General features: G+C 39.6%; 2 protein-coding genes across 2 annotated transcripts in view; one reads left to right on the forward strand and one right to left on the reverse strand.

The window, feature by feature from the left end:
• Positions 1–2,366, forward strand: part of SEC22A (SEC22 homolog A, vesicle trafficking protein) — an 85,364-nt gene extending 82,998 nt beyond the window's left edge. Inside the window, exon 11 of the mRNA XM_039351977.1 lies at positions 737–2,366. Coding sequence (XP_039207911.1) covers positions 737–799 — 63 coding nt within the window. The 3' untranslated portion in view covers positions 800–2,366. The remainder of the gene's footprint in view (positions 1–736) is intronic.
• The window catches only part of ADCY5 (adenylate cyclase 5), a 233,614-nt gene that overhangs the window by 10,613 nt on the left and 202,369 nt on the right, over positions 1–20,632 (reverse strand). Inside the window, exons 13-20 of the mRNA XM_039351971.1 lie at positions 14,364–14,480; positions 12,876–13,034; positions 10,856–11,031; positions 6,764–6,772; positions 5,344–5,376; positions 3,513–3,645; positions 2,489–2,752; positions 559–763 (exon numbers count right to left, since the gene is read on the reverse strand). Coding sequence (XP_039207905.1) covers positions 559–763; positions 2,489–2,752; positions 3,513–3,645; positions 5,344–5,376; positions 6,764–6,772; positions 10,856–11,031; positions 12,876–13,034; positions 14,364–14,480 — 1,096 coding nt within the window. The remainder of the gene's footprint in view (positions 1–558; positions 764–2,488; positions 2,753–3,512; positions 3,646–5,343; positions 5,377–6,763; positions 6,773–10,855; positions 11,032–12,875; positions 13,035–14,363; positions 14,481–20,632) is intronic.

Below are 20,632 nucleotides of genomic sequence, written 5' to 3' on the forward strand. Positions count from 1 at the left end.
ACTATGCCTGCTCTGGATATTACACAGTAAATTTCTCTATCTGGGACATCAGTGTGAAGGAAATAATACAAAGGGGGAAATGGAAAAATGATGACAATGAGATAGCTCTCAGTTTTGCATTTTTGGTCCTAGTGAAATGCAGACCTATCAGGGTGTAGTTACAAGCCTATTGACTGGGAAGCTTTGCGTTGATACTAGTGTGTATGAATGTGTGAAATTCTGGAAGCTGAAAAGATCACCGATTACTTGCTTATCTTATTGTATGCTTATTCTTAGGTATCTTTTTGTATCTGGAATGATTTATGCTTGTAGCTACTGTGCACCAAAGAGCACATTTTGTGATGCAGGGGTGTGTTTTGATTTTCCCACTGTCGGTTGGACATGTTATATAATTTGCATAAGTCATAACTGGCACTGCCAACTGAATACCAGTCAAAAGAAACATGATTACTTGCATTCAGTAGCTTCATATGAAATATGGCATTTGCTTTTTTTAATCGCAGAGAGGGGATTGAGAGGGTGAATTTCTGGAACATAAAGTACAACCACAATATTTACCTATTTTCATCTGGAAATTGTTGAACGAATGCTCATTGATGTATTTCATTTGATCCATTAGCCTCATTGCAAAGTCCGCCAGGGCCTTGATATGCGTTTTGCCCACCTTGTCATAGGTGGAATCATTAAGACCCGAAGCAGCCATATATGTGCTCCCTATTGTTTTGATCTTTTCCAGCTGTCGAAATTGGTCTTCACTTATTATCTACAAATCCAAGGAAGGAAAAGGAGACACGTGTAAATCAAGTCATGCTCTGTAAATGATCTGTGCACAATCCTGGATATTACATCCATTAGCAGCTAAAACAATCCAGCATGATTCATATATGAAAATAAAATAAATGAGCTATTTGGATCCTGAGTACAGACCTAGAGATTGAACTATATTAAAACACTAAATTAAAACACGAAAACAGCTATTGGTTGTGCCTTGTGGAATGAGATAACTTGCCTCAGCCAACTCACCATGGTCATCTCACCATGGCCAAACTCACTGCGGGACAATTCAACAATTCAATTTAATTATTTAAAATAATTTAAAAAATATTTTAATTTTTGTAATTCACATTTTATTTTGTCCCTCCTTTGGCATCCTATCTCTAATGATTCTATTAGACCAAAGGTCACCAACCTTTCTTGGTTGATGGACCAGAGGTAAAGGGAGGGAGAAGCATTTTACACACATGCACGCACACATGGGGCCGCGAGCACAAACTTGCATGATACTAGCCCTGCCCTGTTCTTGTGTGGCACACAGCACCCGTTTTCGTGCCCCGAGACTCAGCGGTGGCCTGTTTTCGCACCCCGCAGCATGGCGTTGACCCATTTTCGCGCCCCACAGTGCAGCAGTGTCCCATTTTTGCGCCGAGATGCAGCGGCATCCCGTTTTCGCATCCCAAGGCGCAGCAGTGGTCTGTTTCATGCCCTGCAGCATGGCGGTGTCCCGTTTTTGCACCCCGTGACATGGTGTCCTGTTTTTGTATCCCACAGCTGTGGCACTAGCACGAGTGGGGATGTGTGCACGCACTGGCCAGCCTGTCCCACGGCCTGGTGGCCAGCAGGCCACGGTCCATTACCGGGCCATGGCCCACAGGTTTGGGACCCCTTGTATTAAACTATTTCTTAATATTAGTGTAACTCTTGTCCCGTGGTGAGTTGTCCCACAGAAAATTGGCCATGGTGAGTTGGCTGCAGAAACTTGTGTTGAGTTGGCCATGGCGAGTTGGCCATACTGAGTTGACATAGACTCTCAAACACTGACACACATCATTTGTCCTTGGGTTAATAAGTCCTAGATCTTCTGATGCAATATTCTAGCCCAGTATAGGAGGCAATATTTTATAATGTTTCGATATAATATAATACAATATGAATATATTCCTGTGTGTTCAAATTCCTGTCTGTGTTTAGTATAATACAAATGACATGTCAATGTTTGCTATCACACACAGGTAATTGAGTTAACACTATTTGCACTTTTAATTGTATGGCATAGATTATTCTGTTATAATGTAATTTCTTCTTTGCTACAAAAAAAGATTTAAGAAAATCCAAGCTAGCTATAATGAATAAGTTTCCTAGCAAGTACATGCATGTTTCAGCTGCCTTGACTCAATTCCTACTTGCCCCGCTCTATGGCACTAGGGGCCAAAAGACTAAGTAGGTGACCAGGACATGCAATCACTCAACTGGGATAGGAAAACTAGTTCCATGAATTCTAAGAGTTTTGGGGAACTCTTTACGACTGTAGAGAAGGTTCAATTGAATTTTTGTATTAATATCTATTAGAGCAGAAAGTTTAAAAATTATTTGTCACTTAAAGAACCCCTGAACCTAGACAACCAAGTGTCAAAGGTAATGTTGTGTGGAATTTACATAGTGATCGGTCCTCAGCATGAAAGAGACCATTGTTCTCCTTGAATTTGCTCACCTCATCAAAATCAGCAATGATTTCATTGAGGAGCCTCAAGCACTCCACCCCTTCATTATTGGCCTCCAGCTCCACGTAGAATTCTGAGAAGTTGCTGATGGAAGCAAACATGACAGCCACACATTCACAGGACTGATAATACAGTTCATCGTTTCTCCGCTCCTGTGCAAGAAAGTGGGCTGCTACATCCTTTGGCAAGATATTATGGAGAAGCCGTCTGTTGTAGGCCTGCAGCTCCTCCATCTCCTCCTTTTCTTCAGTAGCCTGAAGAGAGAAAGAGAGAGACAAGGAGGTGGTTGCAAGTTAACTTCATTTATGAATGAAATGGGAAATGGGCTGGAAATAAATATGCATGGAATGTAATAGACTGGTGATAACAGAGTCACCTGTTACACTTCATCGGGTTCTAATCTTAAGCATACTTAGAAGACCTATTACTGAAAGTATTAGTTCTGTCCTCAAAATTGAACTCAAATATGGGTGGAAGCTTCATTTTGAGTTCTGATTCAGTTTGGTGAGGCTGATCAATCGGAGTAGAATTCCATGAAGAAGAAAACCATTGACGTTCGTAAAAGCAGCAACTTTTCCAAGATTGTTATCCTTGAGACATAATTTAATCAAGTAAAATTGCTTAGTTTTTGAAAAGAACTCCCACCGAATTACAATACTCTTCATTTAGTCAATTTACAATATTTATGCAACACTTTTCCCACGCAAATGTTCTGAAAGCAATCTAGGAAATGTGCTTGTCAGTAATCTTTATCTAAGCTATAGGCCCACTACGCTAAGATGGTGCCTATCGGCCCCCTGTAGATTATCTACAGCAAGATATCTGTGATCATGATGTGAAAAAAAAATCCTGTATAAGCTTCCTGATCTGACAATTCTAGTTCTGATTTATGAGCCCAGTAAGTAGCCCAACAAAATAACAGCTTGAGCAGCAATCATGTATGATCATAAAAAGGTACTCTAATGTAATATTAAAGACATGCCTGCAAAAATATGCATCTGCAGACATACACACCTGAAGCTTCCAAAGGAAATCCAGCCTCGCTGTGGATTCCACCTGCTGTGCATGTAGATAGACCGCCAAGACAAAAACAGTGATGACAACAGGGGTTACAATCTTCAAAGCAACCCTGGACACATTGGAAGGACTATACAGGAAACAAAATACACAAATCTGAAAATTATAATGTAACAGTGACTCAAGCATAAAGAACATAATAATGCCTTCTATGTTGACAAATCAAATCTTCCAGTAAATTAAAAAAATCAGGAAGAAACAGAATTTTATCGAATATGGAATAAATTCTATAGATGCAGGGGGAAAAAATGGAGGTCACAAATAACGAGATAAGTTAAGATAGAGACCAAAAATGTATAGTTTGTATATAGATATATTATATGTAATTAATGTACAATATGGACTGAGATGTCAGTCAAAGACGATTTACCATGTTCAATGTTTTTAATCCTTTTTTTTCTTTGTACTCAATAAAAACTTATTAAAAAAAAATCTTCCCGTATTTCTCACCCCTTGAAATGCTCCCAGAGGGCTTAGAGTTCAATTTCTCCATGTTCTGCATGTCCCTTGTTGCATTTTTATTGATTGATTGATTGATTGAATTTATTTGCCACCCATCTCACAACGAAATGACTCTGGGCAGCTTCAAGCATTAAAATCCTAACTAATAAATATTGTTAAAAGAATAATAAAAAAGAAAGAAATCCCAATCAAGATAAAACATAGTTAAAAGATGGGGAGGGACACGACAGGATGCACGGGGGGGGGGATGTGTGATTGTCTTTTAATTCAACCACCTCCAATGTGATGCTCCCCCATTGGGACTCCAAGCCATCTGGCAGATCCAGGACAGAAGGGTAGGAGCCAATCTCACCTCGGGGGGGTAAGATAGTCTAAAGCAGTGGTTCTCAACCTGTGGGTCGGGACCCCATTTGGGGTCGAACGACCATTTCACGGAGGTCGCCAAACAACGCAGTCCGCCATTTTTTCCCCCTTTTCCTTAGCTGTGCTACTCCCTTTTATTCTATTGGCTTTTGAAAGCCAATAGAATAGACTCTCTTGAATAGAGTCTAATTCTATTGGCTTTCAAAAGCCAATAGGAATTGTCCAGGCTGTCTCTGCCCTGCTGAGCCCGCCAAAAGTCCCATTCTGCAAACGGTGCTGCACCAGTTGAGTAGTCCTCGACTTACGACCGGTTGAGTAGTCCTCGACTTACGACCGGTTGGGGGTCGCGGCATTAAAAAGGTTGAGAACCACTGGTCTAAAGGGCAGGAGCCACAGGAGAGAAGGCCCTAGAATTCCTTGACCAACAGGGCCTGCAGCATGTCTCCTTTGCTGGTGCAGCTAAGGTGAGCCAGTCCCAGTGGGGTGAGGCAGTTCTTCATGTAACCTGGACCCCATGTCATACAGGGCTTTAAAGGTAATAACCCAAACCTTGAACTGCACCCAGCAGCCAGTGCAGCTTAACATGGGTCGTCCTAGGGACCCCAGGAACTGCCTGTGCTGCCACACTTTGCACCAGTTGAAACTTCCAAATGCTCTTCAACGGTAGCCCCATGTAGAGTGCATTGCAGTAGCCCAGATGTGAGATGACCAGGACTTGAATGACTGAGTGCAGGGACTCCTGATCCAGGAAAAGAGTGAACTCAACCAGCTGCAGTCCAAGTGCAGCATCTTGAACCAAGAGCACCCTCCCTCTTTCTGCCACAGATCTGCACCAATAGGAGCCTCCACCGATTCTAGATTAATTGTTGAAAATCAACCATTGAGATGTTCAAACACATCTCAATTGTTGAAAATGCAATTGCATCGTCCCTCATTAACTCACCATATTCCATTCTCAGTCTCATTGGAAAACACGCTAAAAGAACAAAAAGGACATATTTTAGGCAACACAAAGAGATCTTTTGTTTCTTTTATCCACCATTAGCCACTGTCTGTGGAGATTCTCAGTCATCAGATCAAAGTTGCCCCAAAGGTGTTTTTTCAAAAGGCAACTGGACCGTTTTTTTCCTTGAGGAAGGAAAAGAAAATGTTTTGCTTCATCACAAGCTTTTTCACTTGTGAATGAATCTCAGCTGATGAAGCTTCTTGGATGAGAAGTGAAAGGTTTTCTTCTTCCTCCTCAAAAAACAATCCAGTTGAAATAGCAACTTTGAGATCATGATTAGCCCTGTTTTTTTTTTCAATTTCACATATTCTTTTCTATGATATTGCTTGCATTGCTAAGAGTTTGAGTTCTGAGTCAAGATAGGCCTTTTATATCTTCTTTCACTCAACTGCTATATCCTAACTTGGCAGAATGGGATACACAAACTGGCCTGCTGAGATATGGAAAAGAAAGTTAAAAACAAAGAAAGTACAACTAGAATTGCTTTGAGCTACATGTTCCCTTTTTTTTCAATGAAACTTCTTCTTTTACAGCTAATAAATCAAATAAATGACTATAGCCTATGAGCACTGTATGTATTTCCTAGCTGGAGGGGTGCAGGCACACATGAACACATCCCTCTCATGTCCAAAATGTAACCAATTTACCCAACAAAATTGCATTCTTTCCCATGCCCCACCCATCACGCACAAAGCCATACGAAAATTCAGCCTACTGAATGTCTGGTTCACACGCAGACATCCTATGCAATATTAAAAATATAAGAAATCCTGCCCTCTGCCTTTTTTTTTTTAAACAAGAAAATCTGAATAAGGCTGGTTGGGGGAAAAAAAGTACAGCCCCAATGAATCATATAATGTCTGAGCCCCTCATAAATTCTGGGTCTAACATTGGACAATTGCAACATCAGTTTTTATTCTTTCTAACCCAATGAAATGCTGGGATACAACCATATACAGGAGCTCGGAAGTCTTGTCTATCTGCCCTTTAACAAGCTAACCTATCAATAACTGAACTGAAAAGGAACTAATCTGAGGTTGGGGCAGAGCCGGCGTTTGAAAATTTGCTAGAGGTTGCAGAAAAAATGTGGAGAAAAATAATTCCCCAGAGCATCCCTAGGAGAGATGCATTTAGGCAGCAGCATAGAACATTAGTGACTACTCCCTTCTAAGCCCCCCCTTGCTTGCCCATGACCCAGAATGAAATGTTCACAACCCACCACCAGCTTCCCAGGGGACAATTTAAGCATAAATGCACACAAACACAACACTTTTGATACACAAAAGAAAACGGTGACACTTCTTACGATCACAGTTGATAAAAACGGTTGAAAATAATTTCAGAAACATTCCCCTACCTTGTTTTTCTAGAAGCATGCAAAGTTCCATTCGATTCAATATGCAAATAAATTAAAGAAGCATACATTTAGTACAGAGATGTAATGTGCAACGCTCCATAATAACATTCTTTCAGTTTTTCACCTTGGACACTAGGGGGAGCCACAACCACTTCCAAAGAATTTGTTCTATGAGTACGGTTAACATAAGAGGTGTATCCTGTACCTTTTGGATTTAATTTTGGTTGAAGTGAGGATTTACTCTTTACTGGGAAGGATTAGAAGGAAAATTACAGAGTTAGACAAGACATCGCATATCTATGCTGCTTAGAAGTTAAGCAAATAATTCCAGTGATGAGTAAAGCTAAAGATATCTATACCTAAATAGGCATAATGTATTGGTTATGAAATACTACATTTTAAGGCCAAAGTATTTCACTTAATTATTTGGAAAATGTGAATCTTTATATCTACCAAGTTATTATTTCAGTCAATGGAAGAGTATCTTACAATTATAATTTTTATTCAATGGAAGAGTATCTTACAATTACAATTTTCTTCATATTTCAGGGTTTGTACCTTCCTGGAAATTTTACTTATATCTTGTCACAGATTTAAGACTTTGTTATAGTAGAATCAAATAGCTATGTCAGACCCAGCAAAGGAAATTTGCAATCAAATTAATGCCATTATTTTCCAGTCTTGCAGCTCAAATTAATTTTTCACATTAAACATACCTTGTATTTCTATTTAGCTAACATCAAGCTGTCCATGTATATAGCCATGCCTAAACCTTGCTGTTGCTTTTCCAGTTACAACTTCAAATGCTCTGTTGTTCTTGTGGAGTTGCAACCACAGCCCTTCCTTAGAATCAGAGAATTGGAAGGGGGCATTCAGGACTCTGTCTGGGCCTCTGCTCAGTGTAGGAAAAGAGGCCTACACATTGAGTAAATTTGTATGACAGAAAAAGTGGCATCTCTATGTAGCTAGCATTGCCATACAGTGGTACCTTGATACTCATCATTAATTAGTTCTGGGAGGTGCGATGAATAACAATAATGTTGAGTAGCAAAAAAAAATTTCCCAGGAAAAATGCAGTGTCTCACAAGGCAGCTGACATTGACAAATTCTAGCTTGTGCGTTGAGTACCAAACAAACAATGAGTCCTGGGACCAAATTTTCACATCAAAATGCATAGAGTACCAAATTTGATGAGTTTCAAAGCAGTTGAATACCAAGGTACTACTGTAGTTTGGTGGATCGGGAATCCATATTAATTCAATTAATTCCACTCCTTATTTTCCACATAACCATAATCCTGTGTAAGGGCAATATTAGCATTTTCCCCCCAGAATGAGCTTATAACTAAGTGTGGTAAGACCTCTTTACTCAAATCTCTGTGAGGGGAGGGAATGATTAGCCCAAAATCATCTAGGGAGCTTCTATAGTTGAAGGTAGAATAGAATATGCCCTGAATCTGGAAGCAGGTGCACCTAAGCTATGATTGGCTTTCCTAAAAGTTTCCCACCAGCCATAAATAGTATGCTAAGTAGTGAGTCCTAGCTATTAAAAGAGCTTTCAGAAGAAAAGTAAGTTATAAGTACCAAAACTGCAGCTCCCATATTTATTTCTTGGGAAAGATGGGCTTATTTACTTCATCCTTATTCCTGACATCTTGATTGTGAGGTGATGCAAGTAATTGCTTAAAAGTGCTCTAATTTAGCCTGATCAAAATTCCTGGCACTAGAAAATGTCTAAAAAGATGATTTGTTTTCAGATTCCTCCTTCATATGACTGCTTCTAATTTGCCTTCAATTTTCTCTTATAGGAAGAGAAAAATCATGTTCAGGTGGATTATCTCAGCAAAACAATTAAAAATATGGAAACCCCCCCCTCCCGTGTGTGATTCAGGCTGAGACAGTTTTTTTTTAATGCATTACTCACTTACCGAGTTCAATCAAAATGGCTATTCAGGGTATTTTAAGAGCATTATGAAAAATAATAAAACATTACTGGGCTAAAATGATAATAGCGGGGTAGCTAATCACCAATGGGATCAAAATTCTGCACAGCAGAGAAGCCAGCTCTAATGAGTCACTGGTCAAATTAATGAATCATTAGCACATCCAAGCAACACAACACAGTGTGTGTACTATTTCAAAGTAAGCCCTCTGTGTCGAAAGAGGCTTATTCCCAGGAACTGCACATTTAGAAGGCATCTTTGCAATCACTTAATGTCAATCTTAAAAAAATCCTGCAAGCCCAGATTCGCCCACAGAATTATATTGTTCCACCTCTAGTATCAATGCTGAATTCTTTTGCTTGCCTGGCATTGGAAACTTTGGCTGGTCCGAGTAAGATTTATGGAAACAGGCCTTCCTATACGGTGCCCTTGGGTAAATGCTGAGACCCAGTCCTGCTACTCAAAGTTGGCTTGAGAGTGGAGTGAGAGAGATCCAACTAATCAGCCTCACTCTAAATAACTTCTTGCTGATATTATAGGGAGCAATGGAAATGCAAGCAACCACCTAACCATGAATAGTTCACCTTTTAGAGCTTAAATTGAGAATCCTTCCTTCCTTCCTTCCTTCCTTCCTTCCTTCCTTCCTTCCTTCCTTCCTTCCTTCCTTCCTTCCTTCCTTCTTATTGAAGTAAATATCACTGGCTGGCCACCAAGCTACCACCAGCCTTGTCACACTGCTTAAAATTAAATGGGAAGAAATTAATCCTCAAACTAAGTGCTGGAAGCTATCCCATGCACCAATCTTTCATCACTCCACTGAGAGAAGAATGGAAGGAGTGGCCCTTATCTTTCACAATAAATTTATATTCCAATATCCTGACTCCTGCAGGTACTTCAAGTCCCAAGGAGGGTAGGGTGGGGTCCCTTTTCCAATACCATATACAAGATGGGAAATTTGTGGCAGGGATTTAATGCTAGAGAATAATTACTTTTCCTATTCTGCATCTGTTACATCATATATATCTCTTCACAGATTTCTTTCTCACGTCTCCCCATGTTACATGTCCACATAACGACACTGATTACATTCCCATTGGGTTGTGTAGCCTATCGCTACTGCAGAAAAGCTGCACAACCGATAAGGTTGTAGCCTGCCTGCAATCCATACAGCAGTACAGAGCTCTTCCTTTAGCAAAGCCTTACTGAACAGCTTTCTCAGCAGCTCCCCAAGCCAATGATAGCCACACCTACCAAAACACAGGGAGCCAGGCTACCACAGTGTCCATTTCTTGCTAGGCCAATGGCAGGGGTAGGCAACCTTGGCTCTTTTATGACTCGTGGACTTCAACTCCTAGAATTCCTGAGCCAGCATAGCTCAGCTTGGAAACCTCTCTCTTTTCCCTCAGCATGGCTGGCTCAGGAATTCTGGGAGTTGAAGTCCACGAGTCATAAAAGAGCCAAGGTTGCCTACCCCTGGCCAATGGGAACACCACTCCCTTAGAGCCAGCTGCAGTTGTGCCACTCTTGATGCTTGGATATTTAGGATTTCCCTCTATAATTTCCATGCTCCTTTCCTTGCCTCTGCTCCTCAGGTGAAAACGAAGGCTGCCCCAATATCTTGGAGATTCTCAGCATGGTGTGAGGCAAATCAAGATTTAGTTCCAGACTGACTATTATTTTGTGCATCCTCCTTACCGGTCTGTGAGAACTTGGAGATACATTTGTATTTATTGTTGTATTGTTGGGGTTTTTTTACAAATAACCCAAGGCAGCAAACATATCCAACATACCCTTCCTCCTACTATTCCCCCCCCCCAAAAAAACCTGTGAAGTGGGTTGGGATGAGATATTGCTGAAATATATTGGATAATGCCACCAATTTGGCATATGAAGTGGTAAACCTGGTTCTGGACCATTCCATTTCAGATGGCAACACCATACGTTAAAAAAAAGTATAAAAATGTGGATTTTTATACACATTTTATTTTAGAAAATGGAAAGTGTTCAGCCATAGATGTCAAATGAAGTGGTTCAGTCCAGATTAAAATATATCAATTCACATGGTTGTTCAGGAAAATTTCACACCACCAACCGTGGCCACACCTTTCCCTACGCCCCCCACCCCCCATGGACTTTTTATGTTTACCTACATGGCATTGGCTGTAACCAGAAGGTCTGCATTATCGAAGAGGGTAAGGCCTGGCACTTCCACAATGAGGACATATATAAATTCAATAATCAACATCAAAATGAGTTTCCCAATGCAGCTGATCTGAAGGAACACGGAGCAAGCCAGGAGGGTCAGTAAAACACTGTAGGTGAAGTACTGGGGGGGAGGGGAATGAAAACAAGAACAAGGGAAAAAGAAAAGAATTTCAGTAAAGATCAATTTAGCAGATTTACAAAACATGGTTAAAAAGGAATATGATCTTAGTTGCAGATTAAGACTCCTCAGTTTCAAGGGTCTCCAGGTTTCCAGGAGGCCTGTGCAACCTTTGACCTAAAATGGGAGTTCACTGGACTTGTTGGATGCTTCCCTGACAACTCAAATGATCATGGAGCTCATTCTCCCCACCTGCCCCATATACCCCATTCTATAAACAACTGACAAGGCATCCACTTCCGGCATATTCAATTGGACAGGCGACAAATGGTGCTGAGGGTACACAGCATTCGGTGCCTTTTTCTTTTTTCCATTGGTAATGGAGGAACTGACACTAGGACTGTTTTTGAAATGATTTCTAAAACTAATGAGCATCTTACAACTGCAAATGACCGCACAGGCAAATAGAACACAAACACATTTTAGGCCCTGGGGGCAGGGAGGGCGGGAAAGTAACAAGTTTAGAGATTTATTTAATCATTTTTTCCAGGCCAAACTGCTCTCTGATAATAAGCAGAAATAGCCCACATTCCCAGTGATGTAAAGAAATATCAGATACTGTCAGAAAAGAGGCATCTCTTTTAAAAGCTTACCCTCCAGCTCTGTGTGATGTGTACGTGTATCAGTACACATATGCATGTGTTTGTGTATTGTTATACATGCATGTACACCGGGTCCTTTGCAGCATGCAGGAACACAACTGTGTCTGCAGCTCCTTAAAGCAGAGAGTTGGGATTTGAAGGCAAAAGTTGCTTTGGATTGCTTGTAGACGCAAATGTGGCACCTCTATGAAGCTCTTTGAAACAACTATGACTTCTTCTGGGACTATACAGCAGTTGCAGAAAGACAACCTACAGTCCCCAGAAAAGATGCAGCCGTGCTACCGTTTTGCCCTCCGTGCTTCAAAGCAACTGCTCTGCAGTTCCTTCAGTAACTTTTCCCAGGATTGTGCGGAACTTACAGAGGTCCCTAAAATACCCTCACAAGCATGGAATAGACTGGAGTCTTTTTAAGTTGGGCAGATTTATATTGCAATTCCATACATATCTTTGCATGCACACCCTTATTCTTTTTGATGGGACTAATGTCCAAGTAAGTTTTTGGAGAGCTGCAATCTTTGTACTCCTACGAGAGAGTCCACAGAGGCCTTGCTGAATGTCCCCTCCCTTGGTGAGTTCCTCCCCTTATCCCCAATTACAATTTCTGCAGGCAGAGATACATAGAGAAACCTCTACACGGCGCAATTGGAAAGGCATGCTGCTTTAGGTTGTGGGTTCCGGAATGGGACTGCCTAGCAATTGATCGTGTTCTTGAATGTTACTCAATAATCTCATACTCGATAATCTTGCATTATGAATGCATTTAATTTTATATAAAAGGATGTGTGTCCTACCCCTTAGCAAAACTCCCAGTTCATTGCATAGAAAGCAGTAATTCGGAAGGCTAATGCTTTCCCTTCCCTGTGGTGTCCTAATTTTACAAGGCAAAGACTGATTACATGCAGGAACATTCTGAAATAAGATTATTCACTCCTCAGTCTGAAGAAGATTTCATGTTTTCATTGTATGGAACATATACAGAGGGATTAAGAATTGAGTGGCAGGCAAAAGTACAAAAACCCAAGCCCTGTTTCAATGAAGGATTCTACGGAGCAGTTGATGCCATTTTAGTATACTGTATTGATAAAGGCTGACAGAAAAACCAACACAATAATGAAGACCCCAGCAACACGTTATGTCATTTTTACCCAAAACAAATACACCCACATTACAGCACAAAGCAAATACCTCTGGAAAGTTACAGTTTGGCTGGGAAGTAGCACAGAATCCTTCTGTGGTTTCCAAGCTATAATTGGAATAGCTAATATGGCACAAATTCACCTCAGGAAGAGTGAGATTATACTCTGCAGCTATACAGTCAAGAAGGTCCACAGTACTACAGGTGAACTGGCAGAAAACAAGACATAAACATCATACAAAGAGAAGGAGAAAACAAACTAATCAAAGCAGCATTCTTTGCATCTCGCAATATATACATATCTTCGGGGGTAGTTCTTTATACTAATGCACATGAGATGGAGAGTTTTCTTACAGTGTTAAAATCTAGAGCAGTGGTTCTCAACCTGTGGGTCGGGACCCCATTTGGGGTCGAATGACCATTTCACGGGGGTCGCCAAACAACGCAGTCCGCCATTTTTTCCCCCTTTTCCTTAGCTGTGCTACTCCCTTTTATTCTATTGGCTTTTGAAAGCCATAGAATAGACTCTCTTGAATAGAGTCTAATTCTATTGGCTTTCAAAAGCCAATAGGAATTGTCCAGGCTGTCTCTGCCCTGCTGAGCCCGCCAAAAGTCCCATTCTGCAAACGGTGTTGCACCAGTTGAGTAGTCCTTGACTTACGACTGGTTGAGTAGTCCTCGACTTACGACCAGTTGGGGGTCGCGGCATTAAAAAGGTTGAGAACCACTGATCTAGAGCCCTCCATTGAAGATAAACTGCAGAGAGTTTAAGAACAAACAAAAAGAAATATTTCTTTCCACACCGCATACTCAGATAGACTGCTGACATAAAGGTGATACTTTATATGATTTTAAACAGAGAGTAGAGAAGTTTATGGAGGATTGATACATATCAACAAGTTTTAAAGGAAATATTCTTCTAGTTTGGACAAAACTCAGCAGCACTTTTTTGTGCGGCTGCTGATAACAACAGGATTGCCAACATGATCACCAACGTCCGATAATGAATATGGAAGAAGAAGAAGAAGAGGAGGAGGAGGAGGAGGAGGAGGAGGAGGAGGAGGAGGAGGAGGAGGAGGAGAAAAAGGAGGAGGAGGAGGAGGAGGAGGAGGAGAAGGAGAAGAAGAAGAAGAAGAAGAAGAAGAAGAAGAAGAAGAAGAAGAAGAAGAAGAAGAAGAAGAAGAAGAAGAAGAAGAAGAAGAAGAAGAAGAAGAAGAAGAAGAAGAAGAAGAAGAAGAAGAAGAAGAAGAAGAAGATCAAATTACATGTCAGTAACAAAAGAGACATAATAGCCTGTGCATATAGTGGTATACTCTAACAAGCAGTTTGGGGCAAGGTATGTACAAAGTAAAAATTATTTTGTTTTTATTAAATATTAAATCTAATCAATTAAACACACTGTGTATGATTATTCTATTTTTTTCTATTAATAATTACCAATCCATAACATTTTGAAAAGATTGAGGCCTTGCTCTTCAGTTTCTATAGTACTAATAATTCACACTAAAGCTCAATCACAAAAAGGAAATGTAACATACCATATTGACAAAGGCTGAGAGGAAAATCAATACAATAGTGAAGACTCCAACTAGGGTGTTATTGATCCTGGACTGAACAATCTTCCGTGAAAGAGTCTGGAGTGGACCTGGAAACAGCTGTATAGCGGGAGAAAATAAGATATTTGAAACTATGGTTTTGTACAAATATATGGCATGCTGAAATGTTACAGGCATTAATGTTTAATTGCCCAAGAATGAATTAATGGCCAACTGTCGCTCCCCACATCCATGTAATTTTTGCAGCAGGAACATATAATTGCTGAATAACTTGTTATATTGACTTCATTCTCCCTGGTAAATATTATAGCTTTTAGGTGAAAATCAGAGAATGGTATCCAAAATTAGGAATGTTTTATGATCAGGCCCACCTTTGTTTTCACTATGTGATCAAACCCTAATCCGAGAAAGATATACCAACTTGAATATGTTTACAAAATCTTCAGCATTCTGTTCTGTTTCCAAGTTGTAAGCTATTTAGACTTTTCTTATATAAAAAGGGTTAAGGAAGATCAAGGTTAGGTGGAAAACAAATGCAAACAAAATAGTCAACTGATGATATGGATGCTGAGAAATGAAAATGCCCTAAAATCTCAGAAATATGTTTGGCATAGAACAAGCGAACTACAACTAAATCTGATCATCCTAAAAATTGATGGATACATTATCAAAGATACAAAAGTGGCCCAATAGTTATCAAAATTATCTTGAATTAATAAAGTTCAAAGAACGTTGACAAATGACTTTGGATTCCCTGAAATGTATGTGTGCTCAGACTCTTATCCTGGCATGCCTAGACAGTCCTTTTTTCCTTTGTTTCTTCCTCTTCCACTCCTCACGCCTCACTCCTCTTTTTCTCTTACTATCACTAGGTTTTTGTTTGGTGTCCCCTCCCCCTTTCAACTCTCCCACACACATTTTGAATGTCACAGATCCATGGAGACCAAACAGATACTTTAGGCTTAGAATGCAAATGCAGAAATTCTATAGAAGTTAAAAGCTCCCTGCTGAGTGTTAATTTCAGCTCATCATAGTCCTCTCCACTGCCATTCCTAAAGAAAAACCCGAAAACAAAAGACAAATAGCAGCTCCCATATCCATCACTATTATTTCATCAACTAGCTTCTAAGCAAATTTCTTTTAAAAAGAGAGGAGAAAAAAAATCCCCCAATTAGTCTTTTAGCAATGGCTAACCCATCAACCCTATCCCCTTTTTGCACTTGGACTTTAGCTTCCTTCAAACACAAATATAATTATGAAACTCTTTGAGGATAGGAAACATGGATTTGCTGGCAACTCTTACAAAAAGAGAGAGGGGGGAACAATCCCCAGTAATGTTGACTATGTTTAAGTTGCTACTCTCCCCAGCACCCAATAAAAAGAATTTCTCTGTGTTTCCTAGCATCGGCAAAGGAACGGATTGGAAAGGAGACAAAAGAACCTGGTATAAGACACAGCATAACACAATATCATATTGCTAATGGTGATGATGAAGATGATAATAGAAACAGCAACAACAATAATATTTGACAGTGTTCTTGTGGTTAAACTAAGAGTATAGCACAACAGCAGCTCTTACTGTTATGGATGAATCACCGTGAAATACCACTCCATTTTATATTGGCAGAAATAAATTATGCATTGCATTGAAAACAAAATTGCAGGTAATCCTCAGCTTACGACCGTTTGTTTAGAAACCGTTCAAAGTTTAGACCGTGCTGAAAAGTTACTACAGTGCTGAAAAAAGTCTGTTCCTCGCACTTGTGACCATCACCCTCCCCATATTCATTTGATCTCAAGTTGTGCACTTGGCAACCACCTCATGTGTACGGCCAACTGCAATGTCCCGTGGTCAAGTGATCGTGATATGTGACATTTTTTATTGATTCCTGGCAAAAAGTTGCCACTTGGAAGAATGGGTTTGCATTTAAAACCGTGTTTTTTGCTTAATGACCCCGGTGAGTGATTCGCTTAACAACCATCGTAAAAAGATCGCAAAATTGTGTCTGATTTGATTTACAACTGCAACGATCTATGATGGAAATTCTGGTCCCACCTGTAGTCATAAGTCGAGGATCACTTGTGTTATCAGCACTTCTTATAAGTACTGACACCTCCCTTAAATACAGGAGCATTTTTTAAGCCGCATAGGTAAGTCTTCTCCAATCTGGTTGCCTCTAGATGTGTTGGACTTCAATGTCACTGCCCCCAAACTGCGTGATGTGGAAAGGACTGCTCTTTAAACTACCAATGAACTCTGAAACAAGTCAAATATGAAATACAGGTAGTCCTCGACTTACATCAATTCATTTAGTGACCTTTCGAAGTTACAATGGCACTGAAAAAAGTGACTTATGACCATTTTTCACACTTATGACCACTGCAGCATCTCCATGGTCAAGCGATCAAAATTCAGATGCTTGGCAACTGACTCATAGTTATGACGGTTAAAGTATCCCGGGCTCATGTGATCACCTTTTGTGAGCTTCTGACAAGCAAAGTCAATGGGGAAGCCAGATTCAACCATATTACTGAATTAACATTTTGGATATGTGATGAGACACCCAGAAAAATACAGCATTCTCCTTTTAATCCTCCAGGGAAAGATTGAAGGCAAACGAGGTCCAGGCAGAAGAAGAATATCGTGGCTTCAAAATCTAAGGGATTGGTTTGGACAAAACTCAGCAGCAATTTTCCGTGCGGCTGCTGATAAAAACAGGATCACCAACATGATCGCCAACGTCTGATAACGGATATGGTACAAGAAGAAGAAGAAGTGATTCAGTTAGCAACTGTGACAAGAAAGGTCGTAAAATGGGGCAAAATTCACTTTACAACTGTCTCACTTAGCAACAGAAATTTTGGACTCGATTGTGGTCATAAGTTAAGGATTAAAAAAAACAATAAAAATAATAAATGGTGATATATTTATGATTCTTGCTGACTGAGGGACATTTGAAAACATAATACTTTAAACCTGGAAAAGAGATCACTTTTTGTATCTATCCAAGAACCTAACTGTCTGTCATTTGATCATTTGATAATAATTTCTCAAAATTGCATAATTGAGAAAAATAGACTGTATGGGAAGTACAAATCAAATTCATCGTACCAATGAAGGAGAAATATAATTTCACGAAGCAGTAGACCTGGCAGAGAACAATAATGATTTAGGATGGAAATGTTTAATGGAAAAGGTTAATTGGCCATCAATGCCTTCCAAGGTTTGGCACTGACTGATTCAAAGATATGGAAGAATATGCAAGAAGAAGAATATGCAAGAAAAAAAACATGAAGGCAGTAAACCATGAGTTCTATTAAGACCCAGGCAGGGGAAATGGGTGCTTGTCTCAGAAATGCAGCAGTTGAATCAGAGTGGGTCACCATCGGGACTGTCCATATCAGGGGTAGGCAACCTTAACTCTTTTATGACTCGTGGACTTCAACTCCCAGAATTCCTGCTCAGGAATTCTGGGAGTTGAAGTCCACGAGTCATAAAAGAGCCAAGGTTGCCTACCCCTGGTCCCCCTCAAAATGCTTTTGCATACTTAGACAACAGTTCAGAGTCTAAGCTCAAGGAGCTGGAAAGTTCATCATTTTAACTGGGTCTTTCATTAGCTAATGTTAGCCAACGTTTACAGTTTCCTACTGACTTTTTTCTCCTTGTAAAGAAAATCAGAATATTTATGTTCTGGCTATGTTTTGTACAGCAAACAAAAATGAAGGGACTGATGGTGTCAGTCAAGGATATATGGCACCCCAGGCTATATTGACTGATGGCATCATCAGATGCAAAGATTTGTATTTTTGGAAGACTTTGGAAGAAAGGGTGGCCTTAGTGCCCTTCAAGATAAAGTCAACTTCCTACGTGGCTTTTAGCCTGAAGTCTGTCATGCTGAAGGATGATATACGGACACATATGTCTATTTATTACTTGTGTGAACATATAATGTTGTGCTTCATCAAACCAACCAAATGTATGCTTGCATACAACAATGATAATAATGTGGTATAAAATTTAAAAGGCTTGGAAATCTATATTATACATAAAACATTTTCCCCAAATTAGACCAAATTGCTTTAAAGCCTTCTTTCTGGACTTTCAATTTAAAAAAAAGTCAAATGTTGGTAAGCAAAGCATATCAGCAATGGTGCAAACCAGGGGTTTATCTTTCCAATACTGTATATTTATGTTGGTCATTCCCCATGCACAGTTCTAAGTATCCTGATAAATGCCAAATGCAAACAAGAAAAGAAATTAATTATTGAAATGCAATATTTCCTCTGAAGTTATATTAAAAATCCTATTGCATTTCAGCCCCAAATATGGCAACAGTAGAACAGTGCCCAACCATGTGAATTGATGTTCCAATAGGATGGACATTGTTTCTAACCTATCAGACATTCACTGAAAACATACTGTTCTCATATTTAAGGAACAGTATTTCCTATTGTCTTCATCTCATTTTTAAGATCAAAAGAAACTTCCAATTTTAAAACAAACCTTTTGCTAATTTACAAGTATGGGACATATAACCCCTTATCACTTTAATATTTTCTTGTTTTAGAACATAACTTTCACTCCACAAAATCCATCTGAAAAACTGCTGCTGAGCTGTGATGGGAACATTTATTAAGTACTTGGGGAGTAGTTATGTTAACATATTTAATTAATTAAATTATGTTTAAAATTAATCAGAATTTAACACTTCATTTCACTGCTTTCCTATTGTTCCTCTTGTTTGAAATATGGTTCCTAATATGTTACTCCCTTTTCCATCCAAACTCCTGGTTTAGAGTTTTAAGGACAATTACCGTATTTTCCGGCGTATAAGACGACTGGGCGTATAAGACGACCCCCAACTTTTCCAGTTAAAATATAGAGTTTGGGCTATACTCACCGTATAAGACTACCACTCTTCCAACGCACACCAAATAAAAATTTAAAAACATCAGATTTGATTTCAATATGGTAATTTTAATTCAAATGCTTATGACATGCAGGTACTTAGCAGAAAAACTGTCATTTATAAACATAAGGCTGTCATCAAACATATAAACATAAAACAGTGCAAGTGGATTAAACTTTTCCTAATTCACTCTAAAGCTGAAAGGAAGGATAAGACAATAAAACCATGGGAGCTGCCATGCTGTTTGTTTTCTAAGCTGTCAACCAAACTGAACTGATGATGATAGGAGGAAGATAAAAAACAATAGAAAGAGCAAGTGCCGGGCAAGTCCCTGGCAAGTCAGCAACGCCCATCATAACTGCAAGCTATTTTTACAGGTTTTGCTTGTGTGACAGTTTCCCTTTAAAAGCCTTCAAAATCATCCTGTTCATCATCTGATATCATAAAAATATCAATGACATCTTGTGGTACATTTGTAAGGCAGTCATCATATGGATCGAATTCCGTATCAGATGGTGTGGTCTCAGCTTCAGCTTCCTCTTCATCTTGCCACAAGTAGTCATCCTCCATACCATCTAATGAATTTGATATGCCACACTTCTTGAAAGACTTGATTACTGTTTCTGCATCAATATCATTCCAGGCTTTTATGACAAACTTGCACAAAACATCCAACTGTGGAGCACGCATGTTTCCTCCTTTTGTGAATGACTTTTCGCCGCTAACCATCCATTCATTCCACTGTTCTCGAATGCGATCTTTAAATGGCTTGTTTAGGCACACATCCAGTGGCTGTACCAACGATGTCAATCCTGCAGGAATAACTGCCGCATCTGTGTTTATTCTTGCAAGCCTTTGCTTGGTGCTGGGAGTTAAATGAGCCCTGAACATATCCCACACCAGTAGACTACGTTTTTGAAGAAGTCCACCTGGTCGCCTGCTCCATACATTATCAAGCCATAGCTTTACCCCTTCTTCATCCATCCAGCCTTTTTCATTCACATGTACAAAACAACCAACAGGGAACTTGAGTTTCGGCATTGTTTTTCTTTTAAAAATAATCATTGGTCTCAGTTTGGCACCATCAGCTGTGCATCCTAGTACCACTGTAAAACTGGACTTCTCATGTCCTGTTGTTTTAATTAAAATTGTTTTTTCACCTTTTTGATGGACAGTTTTATTTCCAACCATATCAAAATTCATTGGAGTTTCATCCATATTTCCAATACTACTTAACGCATAGCCATGTTTAATGCGCTGTTGTATTACGTATCGATGGAAACTAATTACTTTGCTATCAAGATCTGCAGGTAATTTGTGTGCCATTTTTGTCTTTTGCCT

Source organism: Crotalus tigris, unplaced genomic scaffold (genome assembly GCF_016545835.1).
Source record: "Crotalus tigris isolate CLP2741 ecotype Arizona unplaced genomic scaffold, ASM1654583v1 scf7180000018394.372285, whole genome shotgun sequence".
Lineage (NCBI taxonomy): Eukaryota > Metazoa > Chordata > Lepidosauria > Squamata > Viperidae > Crotalus > Crotalus tigris.